The sequence below is a fragment of the Bos taurus genome, chromosome 15 (assembly GCF_002263795.3).
Source record: "Bos taurus isolate L1 Dominette 01449 registration number 42190680 breed Hereford chromosome 15, ARS-UCD2.0, whole genome shotgun sequence".
Lineage (NCBI taxonomy): Eukaryota > Metazoa > Chordata > Mammalia > Artiodactyla > Bovidae > Bos > Bos taurus.
This window is the reverse complement of record NC_037342.1, coordinates 54,030,651-54,042,872: the sequence shown is the minus strand read 5'-3', so window position 1 is coordinate 54,042,872 and position 12,222 is coordinate 54,030,651. Positions and strand designations below refer to the sequence as shown.

At 49.9% G+C, this 12,222-nt stretch overlaps 1 protein-coding gene across 2 annotated transcripts in view; it reads left to right on the top strand.

The window, feature by feature from the left end:
• Positions 1-12,222, top strand: part of CHRDL2 (chordin like 2) — a 33,925-nt gene continuing 21,703 nt past the window's right edge. Inside the window, exons 1-2 of one of the 2 annotated variants that reach the window (XM_005216252.4) lie at positions 1-607; positions 11,521-11,633. In XM_005216252.4, coding sequence (XP_005216309.1) covers positions 526-607; positions 11,521-11,633 — 195 coding nt within the window. In that variant the 5' untranslated portion in view covers positions 1-525. The remainder of the gene's footprint in view (positions 608-11,520; positions 11,634-12,222) is intronic. The other variant, NM_001046356.2, reaches the window with a different exon arrangement.

The following is a 12,222-nucleotide window of genomic DNA, read 5'->3' as shown; positions in this document are numbered from 1 at the left end:
GCCCTTGGCGTGCACAGCCGGCCCGCGCGCAGCCTCCCCCCGTGGCCGCCGCGCCGTCGCCGCCGCGGGTACCGCCGCGCCGCCGGGCTCCAGGACCCGGCAGCCCGACCCCGAGCTCTGCGAGCAGGGGGCGCCGGCCGCTTCTAGCCCGCACGCCCGGAGCAGCCCGCCGGTCCCGCGCGCCTGGCCCAACGCTGCGCAGCTGGGCGGACTCCGGTCCTCCCTCTCCCGTCTTTCTTCTCCTCCCCTCCCTCTCACCTTCTCCTTTACTTTAATTGCTTTCCCCTCTTGCACACCTTCCTGTATCCCTCCAACCCTTTCCCTCCGTTGGCTTTCCACCTTCCTCCTATTCCCACCTTGGACCTCCCTTTTTGTCCTCAACACCTTCCTCTCAAGCCTTCTCTGAATCTCTAACCCTAACCCTCCCCGGGTCTGTGGATTGCTTTGTGCCCCTGGGCGTCAGTGTCCCCCGCATCTCACTTTCCCCGAAGTCCCCTCCTGAGGGCCTGGCCCTGGGGAAGAAGGATGGTTCCCGAGGTAAGGGTCCTCTCCTCCTTGCTGGGACTTGCGCTGCTCTGGTTCCCCTTGGACTCCCACGCACGAGCCCGTAAGTAGCGGAGTGGGTGTGCTGGGTGGCAGAAGAGGGGACCCTGGGGATGTGCTGGAAAGTGCCAGGACTTGGAACCCCAGACTGTTCTGACAGCCATCCAGCGAGCACCTGTGCCGGGAGGGTGGAGGCTTCTCTGCGGACCAGTTAGGGCTGACCAGACTGGGGGGAACTCGGCAAGACTCAGAGCTAAGGGGGCTGCGGCCACGGACCCGAGGGTGAGGGACCTGAGAGCAGTGGGCGAGAGGGCAGGGCACGGTGCTTCTTCTGGAGGAGCGGGGGATGCTTATTCCTAGCTGAGAGTCTGGCGTGTTTGGCGGCAAGGGTGTGATGATGAAGAGGCTATTGCATTTAAAGAGAGCCGGTGGAAAGAAAGAAGAGTTAACTGGGATAACTTTCCCATTGCTTTTCTCTTTTGAGACTTACAACACTCCGGTCAGGTGGGTATTATCATTTGCATTTTACAGATGAGAAAACTTAGACTGAGAGAGGAAACTTGCTCACGTTGACAGAGCTAGTGAGCCATCCGAAGCCAGAGTCTTCAATTCCCAATCTGATGCTTTTCCCCCTGGTCCCACAGCACCTGGAAGGAACTCTGATTTTGAGCTGTGACATTGGGAGGCAGCAGGGCACAGGGAGATAGACCAGGGTCTTCATGATCCCAGATCTGCTGACTACCAGCTGGTAGGAGGCAGATATGTCTCTGAGCCTCAGTTTCCTAATCTATAAAATGGGAGTGAAAATCCCAGGACTGTTCTGAGGATTAAATGGAAGAAAACATGGAAAGCAACCAGCACCAGCAACTAGCTGGTCCATGGTAGGTTCTCGAAAAACACGTTCCCTAAATCATGTTTTTCTACTTGTACACAGTGTAACCTCAGTGAGTTGATATCAACTCTCTGAGCCTCAATTTCCTCACTCTTTCCACAATAGGCTGGTGGCGGACCTCCTACCCATCTTTTGACCGTCTCTTGGAAGGCTGGGAGGGTGAAGAACAAAACCAAAGATTCTCTTAAAAAGAAGGAAGCATCTTGGTTCAAATGCAGACATACCCAGTAAAGAAACCAAGGCCCAGCACGGGCAGTGTTCCGCCCCAGGTTACACCGGGCACAGCCTGGCATTAAACCCCATTTTCCCAGCCTAGAGCACGTTCCTCTCCACAGCTCAGCTCCTCCATCTCTGCCTTCTTTTGCACATGACTTTCTGGAGCCAGCATTGCTGGGTGTTGTTTCATTCCTGTCTCTGATCATCAGGGCAGGCTGCATGTCTGTCCGTCTCTGGGTGGCCACCAGCATGAGATTCACAGAAGTCCTTAGTAACAAGCCCTGAAAAGAGCCCCGTGTTAGTTCAAGTCCTGGCTCTGCCCCTTAGTAGCTGTGTGGCTTTTCGTAAGTGACAACCTCTCGGAGCCTCACTTTCTGCATCTAAGACGCACACCCACCTGAAGGCTTCTCAGGAGGATTAGAGGAGATGACTGTTAAGTGCCCAGCACAATGCCTACTGCTCTGTCAGTGTCTCCTCCTCCTCCTTGAGGCCTGGAGGTTTCCTCCCAACACCTTCTCATTGCTTCTTAAAAGAGAGAATTAGCACAGGATGCCCTTAATGCCTGCCTCCCTTGCACTTGGCACATGGCTCTTAACCCCCCAGATTTCATTGCCCTGGATGCATCTTAGAAAGATGGCCTAGAATCATCTTTATGTAGATTGCTCACATCTCCCCACGGCTCTCCTCCTTGCCTCCCAGAGCCTGTCAGCCCTCTACAGCCCAGCTTAGGTCACACCTCTTCCAGCAAACTCTCCCTGCCACCTGATCCATGCTGATCTTCCCTCCTCTGTGCTTCCACTCTTCGGGCCATATTTCTCATTAGGTGCTGCCAGTATTCCATCTCCCCTAGACTGGAGCCTAGTTACCGACATGCAAGAAAAACCTTGGAGCAGAATTCTTGAGTTAAGGTGACGTGGAGGTAGTCAAAGGGGTGTAAGATGCTGTGATTTCAAAGCTGAAAGAACTTTTGAAAGTCACCTGTTTCTACACCTCAATGTACCAATCCATACAGTTAAACCAAAGCCCAGAAAGGACAAGTGACTTGCCCAAGGTCACACAGCAAATTTATTAAAGAAATGAACCGAGACCTGGATCCTAGTCCCTGATTTATCACTTACTGGTTATGTGAATTAGGACAAATTATTTCCTTCTTTTAGCCTCTCAAAGAAGGCTAATAACTTCTGTGTAATGCTAATAACCTATGAATCTTTAAACAGTCCTGTAGTCATTTGTTAAGGTCTTGTTTGAAGGTCTCCTGTGAAGGCCCTTGTCTTAGTTTAGTAAGTTTAGTTAGTAAGATCTGGGGCCTGTTGTAAGTAAGAAATCTCCTGGTGACATCTTAGGTGCTTTCAGAAGTGGTACCCACAGATAGAAATTCTCAAACCCTGTGGTGTCTGATTCCTGAGATGGCCCTGTCCTGTAGAATATATAGGCCTGTGAACATGTATGGCAGCTTGCTCCTTAGTTTAAAGTGCAAGGGTATTCAAGCAAAGGTTATTCTATCCTTGACTCTATTTCCAGCCACAGATTGAGCCTTGATCCCAGCCCAGACTGAGTCTCAACTCCAGCCACAGACTGAGCTCTAATCCTCAGACACTACTGTGGATCAAGCCCCATTTCCATTCCCACCTAGAGCCCTTAGCCAGGATGAGCCCCTGATCTGGTCACTGGCCAGTGCAGTCCCAGGCTGAGCCACCTGTGTGTATGACGTCAGTCACTTTGGGCACCCATCCCCACTTGTGTCTGTGGAATGAGAACCTGCCCAGTTCCTTGACTCCCTCTCCAGTGCTCTTTCTCCTCTGTCAGCTCCTCTTCTTTGTGCTCTTCCCCTGGTGGCGCAGAGGCTAAAGCGTCTGCCTGCAATGTGGGAGACCTGGGTTCGATCCCTGGGTCAGGAAGATCCCTTGGAGAAGGAAATGGCAACCTACTCCAGTATTCTTGCCTGGAGAATCCCATGGACAGAGGAGCTTGGTGGGCTACAGTCCACGGCTCGCAAAGAGTCGGACTCGACTGAGCGACTTCACTTCACTCACTTTACTAACTGTACCCCCTCTCGTAACTCCCCCCCACCTCCGCTTTAAGGTGTACAGCTGCTTCTGTTTTTTCATCTCTCCCTCCATCCAATCCTGACTTCAGGAGAGAGTTGGTTATCAGGTAAAACCACCAGCTCGTCTACCTCCAAGGTTTATGTATACCATGGAAATCAAAGTTTTTGGCCCCAGGTGACAAAACCTCAGACCCAAGAGGCAGGGTGGGGGCAGGAAAGGAGCTTCTGTGCTATGACATGGTACAGATGGAATCAGAAGGTCAGGGCTCCGGTCCTGGCTCTGCCTCCAGTTCCAACTGTGACCCACAGCAGGTTGCCTTTGTCTGCCTTGACTTTTCCCAGCTGTAGAGCAATTCGGTGGGAGTCAAATAGATAATCTTTGAGGACCTTTCCAGCTTTAACATCTCATGATTCTAAGACCCAAAGATGCTATCGCCTTGGTTCAGGGTCCGCTCTGGCCTTTGGAAAAGGGAATTGGGGGAGGGTGGGTCTGCAGCCTGGTACCCTTGCCCTCCAGGGAGGAGTGGATAGACAGACATCCACTGAGAATCAGACACCAACAGAAAGGGCCTAGAGGGCCTGGGACAGAGGGTACAGAGGGCTGACGTCTGGCTGCAGTCAGATCCCTCTCTGCCTGTCTTGAGGTTCTGCACCTCTCTCTCCCACCAGTAGAGGTCTCTGTATCACTCACTCGCTTGCAGGCTGTTGAGCAGAGCTGGGCAGCAGCTGTGCAGTTGCTCCAGCTGTTGCACCTGTTCCAGGGCTGGCCTCTCAAGTTCCCCCAGCCGCCGGCCATGGCACCAGGCTCTGGGAGAGAGACTTTGAATCCCTTGGACTCCCAAAGAAGAGGACTGGCATGCGAGCAGTGCTGCTGGAAGGTGCAGTGCAGAGATCATTGCAGGCATCCCTCTGCCTCTGGGCAGGATGTCATCCCAGAGAAGCCTGTTTCATACTCTGTTACCCATACTTATAGTCAGGATTCTTCCTTTACCTCAGATAAATCCTTCTGTTTGCAATTTAAAGCCATTTCTTCTGATCCTGTCCCTTAGGGGATGGGCATTCCTATGAGAAGCCCCCACCTACCTGGATCTGAAGACACATTGGAGTTCATGCTGGAAAAAATCAATTATCTTAGACCAGGGTCAGGCTCTCTTTGGGACTGTGTCCACATCTGTAAAATATGGGATTGGACATAATCTCTCAATCCCTAACTTTCTAAGATTTTGTGTGTTAGTCATTCAGTTGTGTCCGACTCTGCGACCCCATGGTCTTAGCCTGCCAGGCTCCTCGGTCCATGGAACTCTCCAGGCAAGAATACTGGAGTGGGTTGCCATTTCCTTCTCCTTCTAAGATTTTCTGAACCTATAAATGTATTAATACATGTCCATGGAAGAAGAGAATGTAAATAGTTTATTCTCTACCCACTGACCCTTGCCAGGCAACTGAGCTGTCTTTCCTGGTTTGCTGACTCTCTCTTTTAAGGTCCTTCTATGCTCCTGAACATTTGTCATGTGCCAGATAAGAATTCGAGTTCACAGAAGCCAGGGTCCTTTCCCTAGACTGCACAGCTCATGCACTGAGGAGCCGAGGTTTTTACTTCTGATTCCCTTAGGAGGCCTCACTCATTGAGTGCCAATACCCAGCACAGAGCTTATGTCTCAGAGAGGAGCAAGTTTCTTGGTGTGAAAGGGAACTATAAATAAATAAAGTACAGCATAGTGGGCATGAGGGAAGAGATGTGAACTTTCTCACATCCCCATGCAGGCTGGCTCACTCAGGTTTCCTGAGTTCTTGCAGGCTGGGGTCAGGCCAGCCACAGTTCCAGCCCCAGGTCTACCTGGTGCCCTTCTCTTGGTCTCATCCTGCCTGTTTTGCAGCCCAGAATATTCTTGTGTCTTTTCTGCCTCCTCTTGGAAGAATTCCCAGCAACACTACCCACTCCTGGCTACCCCTTAAGAGATCTTAAGAGACCATGAGAGTCTCAAGGCAGACTGTGGGATGACCTTGGATGGGACAGCTTGGGAATTTGGACTTACATGTGAAGATCATGAAATCACTCAGCCTCATACCTTCCTGGGCTCCTGGCTATTTTGTACATAATGTTTGGTGAACAGTTTAGGAGTTCAGATGATGGGAGCTGGAAAGGGGAGGTCCAGGGCCAGTTTCTGTTAGGCGGCAAGGTCAAAGTGCCCAAAGAGATTTGGCTCTTCTGTCACATGATTAAGTTCTCTTTTTGTTGAAGCAGGAAGTTTCCAAGATAAAGAACCAGCAATTGCCTCCTCCTCCAGAACCTTTCTTAACTCCATTCTTTCATCCCACATTCATTTACCAAGCGCTGATTCTGTGTAGGCTCTGCACAGAATACTGGGGATACAGAAATGAATGCCATTGGCCCTTGCTCTCAAGAGACTCACAGTTTACTAAGGAAGAGAAGTCCATTCAAAAAGTACTTCTAACCTAGTATGATGCAAATTGTGGCAGAGGGCTGAACTCAGTCTGTAGGACCGCCAGAAAGGACTGGCAAGTGGCCTGGGAGTTTGGGATGGCTTCACAGGATGGCATTGAAACAGGCTTTGGAGGATGAGGAGTTGGTCCAACATTGGAGATGGAGAATCACATTCCAGGTGAAGAAAGAGTATGCGTAAGGGTACACAAGCATGAAGGAGCGAGGGTAGGGGCGGGGTGGGGATGGGAAGAGTGAGAAATTTAGCGGGAGGATGTGAGGCTTAAAAAAGGGCCACCACAGAGAGTTCTGCTGGAAAAGCAGGTGGGAGCCTGCTCATCATAGGCTGGAGTGACATGATAACACTATGACACATACCAGAGTCTGTCTGATAAACGTAGCTACCTTGAATTCAGATTAGGTCAACGAAGTTCAATCATCAGGCTAGGTAAAGAGATTCGGCTTTGCCCTGGCCAAGTGGGTGTTTCCTGCAGGGAGAGAAACTAGCCCCAGCACACCCCAGTCACCTTCAGGAGACTACATGGACCACAGTCACTCCCACCCCTTTGCGTGCAACTTCTTCTCTGCCCGACTCCACCTTGTTAACTCCTTCAAGATCCAGTTCAGGCATCTGCTCAAGGAAGACTTCCCTGAAGACCCCATGCTTCCACTGTCAGAGCATTTGTCTGACTGCATGTATTATATCTATCTGTCTTCTTCATTAGGCTGTAAGCTCCTTGAGGGTGGGCACTATGTCCTGTTTAGGCATGTACCAGGTCCATGGGCATGTATAACTTGATATACAAAATGCTCAGTACATGAATAAAGGAACCAATGTTACTATTACTAATGATAATAAAACATCAAAATTAATGGTAACACTTACTGCCTATGTGCTAAGAACCCCACATTCACTTGGTTATTCAGGCCTGAAACTCCAGTCCCACCCTTGACTGCCCCTTCACCCTCTCCACCCTTATCAGTCTGTCTGAAAGCCTACCCACTGTACCTAGTAGGTAGTCCTCAAATCTGTATTTCTGTCCCCCAGCACTGCTTCTGCCTTGCTCCAGGTCAGCGTGATCTCAGAAGAGATGACTGTAACAACCTCCTGTGGTCTCTCTGCCTCCAATTTGAGATCTAGAATGTTTGACCTTAGTGGCAGGTACCATGATGTTCTGGGTACTTGGGGGCTGCCCATAGGATTCTTGGAGTAAAAAGAATAGTATGAGAAACAGAAATTGTTAGGGTAATTTGGGGTCAGCAACAAGGTCTGCTTTTTCTCTCTTTGTTTTTAGCCTACCATTTGGCTGAACATCTAATATGTGGCAGGCATTAGTCATATTATATATGTTATTTGACTTAATTCTGCAATAACCCCCAAAAGGTCAAGATTATTACTCGACCATTTGACAAATATGGAAACGGGCCTGAAGTGTTTAAATAGCTTGTCTAAATGCAGGTTGCAAATAAAAGCCAAATTCAGTTGGAACCCCAGCCTATCTGACTCTGAAATCAGAGTTTCGGGACTATATACACACTGGGTGAGGGGTATGAGACCCGTCCCTGTTCTTCTCTGTCTCTCTAAAGACAGAGAACAGCTCTCTAGAACAGCTCTCTCTAGAACAGCTCCAATCATCCGCCTCAAGCAAAAACTTCCTCCACTAACGTCTTACTGGATTAGACATCACTGCTGGGGGCCATTAACTCCTTAAGTCCCCTGAGAGAAGGAGCAATTGGTCCCCAAGTTGGAGAAAGAGATGATGGGTGGTCTGAGATGTGGTGGCGGGGTGCCAGGGCCGGAGTGGGAAGACCACAGAGGACCACAGAAAGGAGATGAGAAGGGAGGGAATGTGAGAAACAGACTTTGCTCCTTCTCTGTGTCTCTCAGGATCGGCTGCACTGGCTGCCTGGGCCTCATCCTGCCCTGCTTGGAGCCCCTGCAAGCCTAGGTGTACAGAACCATCAACATATCCTGAATCATGGAAGCTTGAAATGGTCAAATCTTAGAATCACAACATCATGCAGTTCTAGGAGCTTTGTTGTCTCATGATATGTAGGCTCTCAGAAACTTGGAATTCTCAAATCTTAAGTCTTAGAAACTTAGAACCTTAGAGTCTAAGAATGTTGACATCATGTATTCATAAACTATCTGTACAGAAAACCTGTGAAGATCAGAGTTCATGCCCACTCCTTATTTTGAAGATGGGCAAGTGAGGCCCAGAGAAGGGAAGCAAGAGTCTTCCTCAACATCACACAGTGAATTCATGGCATAAGGAGCTAGAGCCCCTTACCAGCCAAGTGCAAGGATGGGGCAAATGCCAGAGCTGCACGACGGAGGCAGCCTGCAGTCTTGCCAGGTCCTCCTCCTGCCTGGTTTTGGCGTGGCCTTGGGCACTCACCTCCCTAGAAAAAGGGAGCTCCAGGCAATGCCACCCTTCCTTGTGCTTCTCACCTTGGAGGGCGTGGTGGGGTGGGGATTGTGGCTCCTGGGGTTGACGGACAGTTTGCCAGGCCCCCCATATTCTTAGCTGCTGCCAGGTCCATCAGTGGGGGAAAGGGCCCCTTGGCCTGGGCATAGGCTGATACATTCTCTCTGTCTTCATGCTCTGAGGAGGCGAGGGGATGGAGTGGGGGTGCCAGCTGGCACGGGCCAGTCTGCAGGGCCGTCCCAGGGAAGATGGAACAGGATTTCTTCAACAGCAAGGCTAAGTCCTAAGGCTGCAGCAGTGTTGCAATTGCGCCCTTTCCTGGTCGGGGGAGGGGACTGAGGAAGAAAGACATTATTCAATCCTTGGAGAGTTGGGCTGGCTCTGACAAGCACCCCAGCTGGGCCTGTGTCCTGCCCTCTCTGCCAGCGGAGGCTGAGAGATAAACACAGCTCATTTGATACGGGCCAGCCGGGGCCTTGCTGGGAATGGGATCTGCTGTCTGATCCCCCCTCTACTTTGTGGGGCTGGGGAGCAGATGGGGCAAACCAAGCCATGGTCCCCAGTGGCTACCGAAACACAGACCCTGAGGGCATCATGGCCATGGCCTCAAATCCTTGTTCTGGGAAACCCAAGAGACACAACAGAAGCAGTGCAGGGAGCCGAGGAAGCTGGTCTCAGCTTCTCACAAAGGCAGCTTTCTAAAGGTTAAGAATGGCCCTTAGCTCCTGTCCTCCATTCCAGCCCACCCTCAACGTGGAGGGGGAATTCCTGTCTCAAGGGCGAGCTGCTCCTGCTACTGAACTGCTTTCGATGCCCTGCGATCCTGCAGAGTTTAGGTGTCTAAGAGAATGATTCAGAAAGTGTGAGACTCTAGAAAGTGTGCAGGACGGAGGCATGGAGAGGAATATCTGGATTCTAGATTAATAGAGGACCAAGAAAAAAAAAAAAAACACTCCAGTACTTTGGCCACCTCATGCAGAGTTGACTCATTGGAAAAGACTCTGATGCTGGGAGGGATTGAGGGCAGGAGGAGAAGGGGACGACAGAGGATGAGATGGCTGGATGGTATCACCAACTCAATGGATGTGAGTTTGAGTGAACTCCAGGAGTTGGTGATAGACAGGGAGGCCTGGCATGCTGCAATTCATGGGGTCGCAAAGAGTCGGACACGACTGAACAACTGAACTGAACTGAACTGAAGAAAAAAAATTTGGGAAAGGGGGATGGTGGCCAGTGGGGACAAGAAACCTCTAGGCCCTGAGTTTGAGCAAAAAACCATAGCAGGTGAGGTGAACTGAAGGGAAGTCTGCTTGGGAGTATGGGGTCCTGGGTTCAAATCGATAGCTGGGTGGCCTCAGGCAAGTCAACTTGGTCTTTGCAGCTCCTCAGTTTTCTCATCTAGTTTTCTTAATTAACAATCCCAATGACCCTGCAAAACTGCCTTATCCTCTTGAATCTAGAACAGATGATAATGTCCATCCAGCAGGGTCATTGTTACCATAATTGTCATAATTATAGCATTCAACTATGTGTCAGCAACTGGGCTAAGTGAGCGTTTTCCAAGCATTATCCAATTTAATTGTCAAAACATTGATGCTAATAAGATAAGTAATTTATGTAAATAGAATATCATCGATAAACATTGGTTCCTTTCTCCAAATTTCAATCTCATTTAGTATGTCTTTATGGACACTTAGCTTGTGCTGGGCCTTCCAGATTCCCCCCTAAAAGAGCTTAGATTATTCTTTAGGTAATGGAGAGTTTTTTGTAGAATGATAGCATCCCTTCTCTGTTGTAAAAATCACAAGGTACCTGTATGCAGGAGGGTTGGCAAGGGATAGGGCCAGAGGCAGAGCAGCAGGGCGAGGAGGCTTCAACCCCCAACATGGAGCCCTGACCTGGGGCTGGGTGCAGAGCTGGTGAGGGGTGAGGACACGAGATTCAGGACAGAGCCCCAAAGACTGGGCAACTGACTGGCTATGGAAAGACAGAGGGGTGGAGGTCTCAAGAAATCAGGATTGCAGGAGAGATACCTAACCCACATAAGGAAATAAACTATTTCAGTCATTCTTAAAAGCATTCCTCTACATATTGACAACATATCCGTTGTTTGTATCAGTTGTAAATCACTTGTAAATATCATTTGTAAATATCATTTGTAAATCATTACAAAAATAATCAATTGATGTGCAGTCACAGTACCACTGACCATTTTTAAGGATATTGTAAAAGTCAGTTTTGTAGCAACCTCTCACTGGGCAGCACTTTGTTTTCCTGATTCAAACACTTAACGATCAGAGCTCACTGAGGTATAGGGACACAGCATAGTATGAAAGCAGGAAAGCTGCTTTCAGTAGCTTTGTTCGAAAGATATATCACGTGGCCCAGAGTGTGTGTGTGTGTGTGTGTGTGTGCATAGGCAGGTAAGCAGCAGGGGGCAAGAGAAGGTGGTGCAGAGATGTGGTAAATAAACAAGCCAAATGGGACAAAGGAAAGGGAAGCAAGAGTGACTGTGAAAGTGGGAGCACTGCGCTGAGAGTCAAGAGGCTCTGGGGTCATCCTTGCTTGATGACTGACTTACTGTGTGTCCTAAGAGGTATAGTTTGGCCTTTCTGGGCCTCAGATGATTCATCTAATTATAATAACTAACATTTCTACCACAATTTAAATCTGTAAAAAGCATGTTCACTGCTTGACCCTCTAACCACTCTGTGAGAGAAGTGTCAAAGTTCGGAGAAGGCCAGTGACATGCCCAGAGTCACACAGCCAGGCAAGCTGATATTGAAACTCAGTCATTCTGGCCCCCTGACTAGGAGAGCGTGTCCTATGGATTCTCTTTTGCTTGAGTGTCCAAATGACATCCTTCCTAGAGCCAGAACGAAGGAGGGATGAAGCAGGGACTCCAGGCTGGAGCCTCCTGGGACTCACAAAGCACCGGTTGGTTTGCCAGGCCCAGACATGTTCTGCCTTTTCCATGGGAAGAGATACTCCCCCGGCGAGAGCTGGCACCCCTACCTGGAGCCTCAGGGTCTGATGTACTGCCTCCGCTGCACTTGCTCCGAGGTAGGTTCCTCTGGCCTCCTGTGACAGGTATGTCTGGGAGATGGAGGGAAAGAGGACAGCCTGACTTTGGATTGGGGGGACTCTAGAACCAGGCCCCCATAGAATTGGGGTCTATCGGCAGCATCTGAGGGACTTGGGGCCACACCACTTCACTACTGAGTACTCAGGCATGGGCATAGAGGCCTACTGTGGGCCTCCCAAGACAAATCACACAGTGGATCAGTGGCTGGACTGGGATGAGGACACGAACCTCCCCTCTCTCACCCAGCCTTCTTTCCTGCTGCCACCAGCCTCCTGTGCCTACGCAGCAGAAGGCAGAGCTTCTACCATGTTGGCCCCTGGTCAAGCCTGATGCCAGTGGGAGCACAACCCCCCATCCCTGCCTCCCCTTGGTTTCTTAGCACATCTGAGGCCAATCAGCCTTTTCAAAAAGAACTTTGTGAAATATAGCCAAAAAACAAGAAGGAAACCATAACAGAAAATTCCAGACATATCATGCGGTCCAGTTGACCAAGTCCAAGTTTTGTGATCAGTGGAGCTAATTCATTTCTCCCTCCCTGGAGTTCACACATACACAGTTTCCTCACCC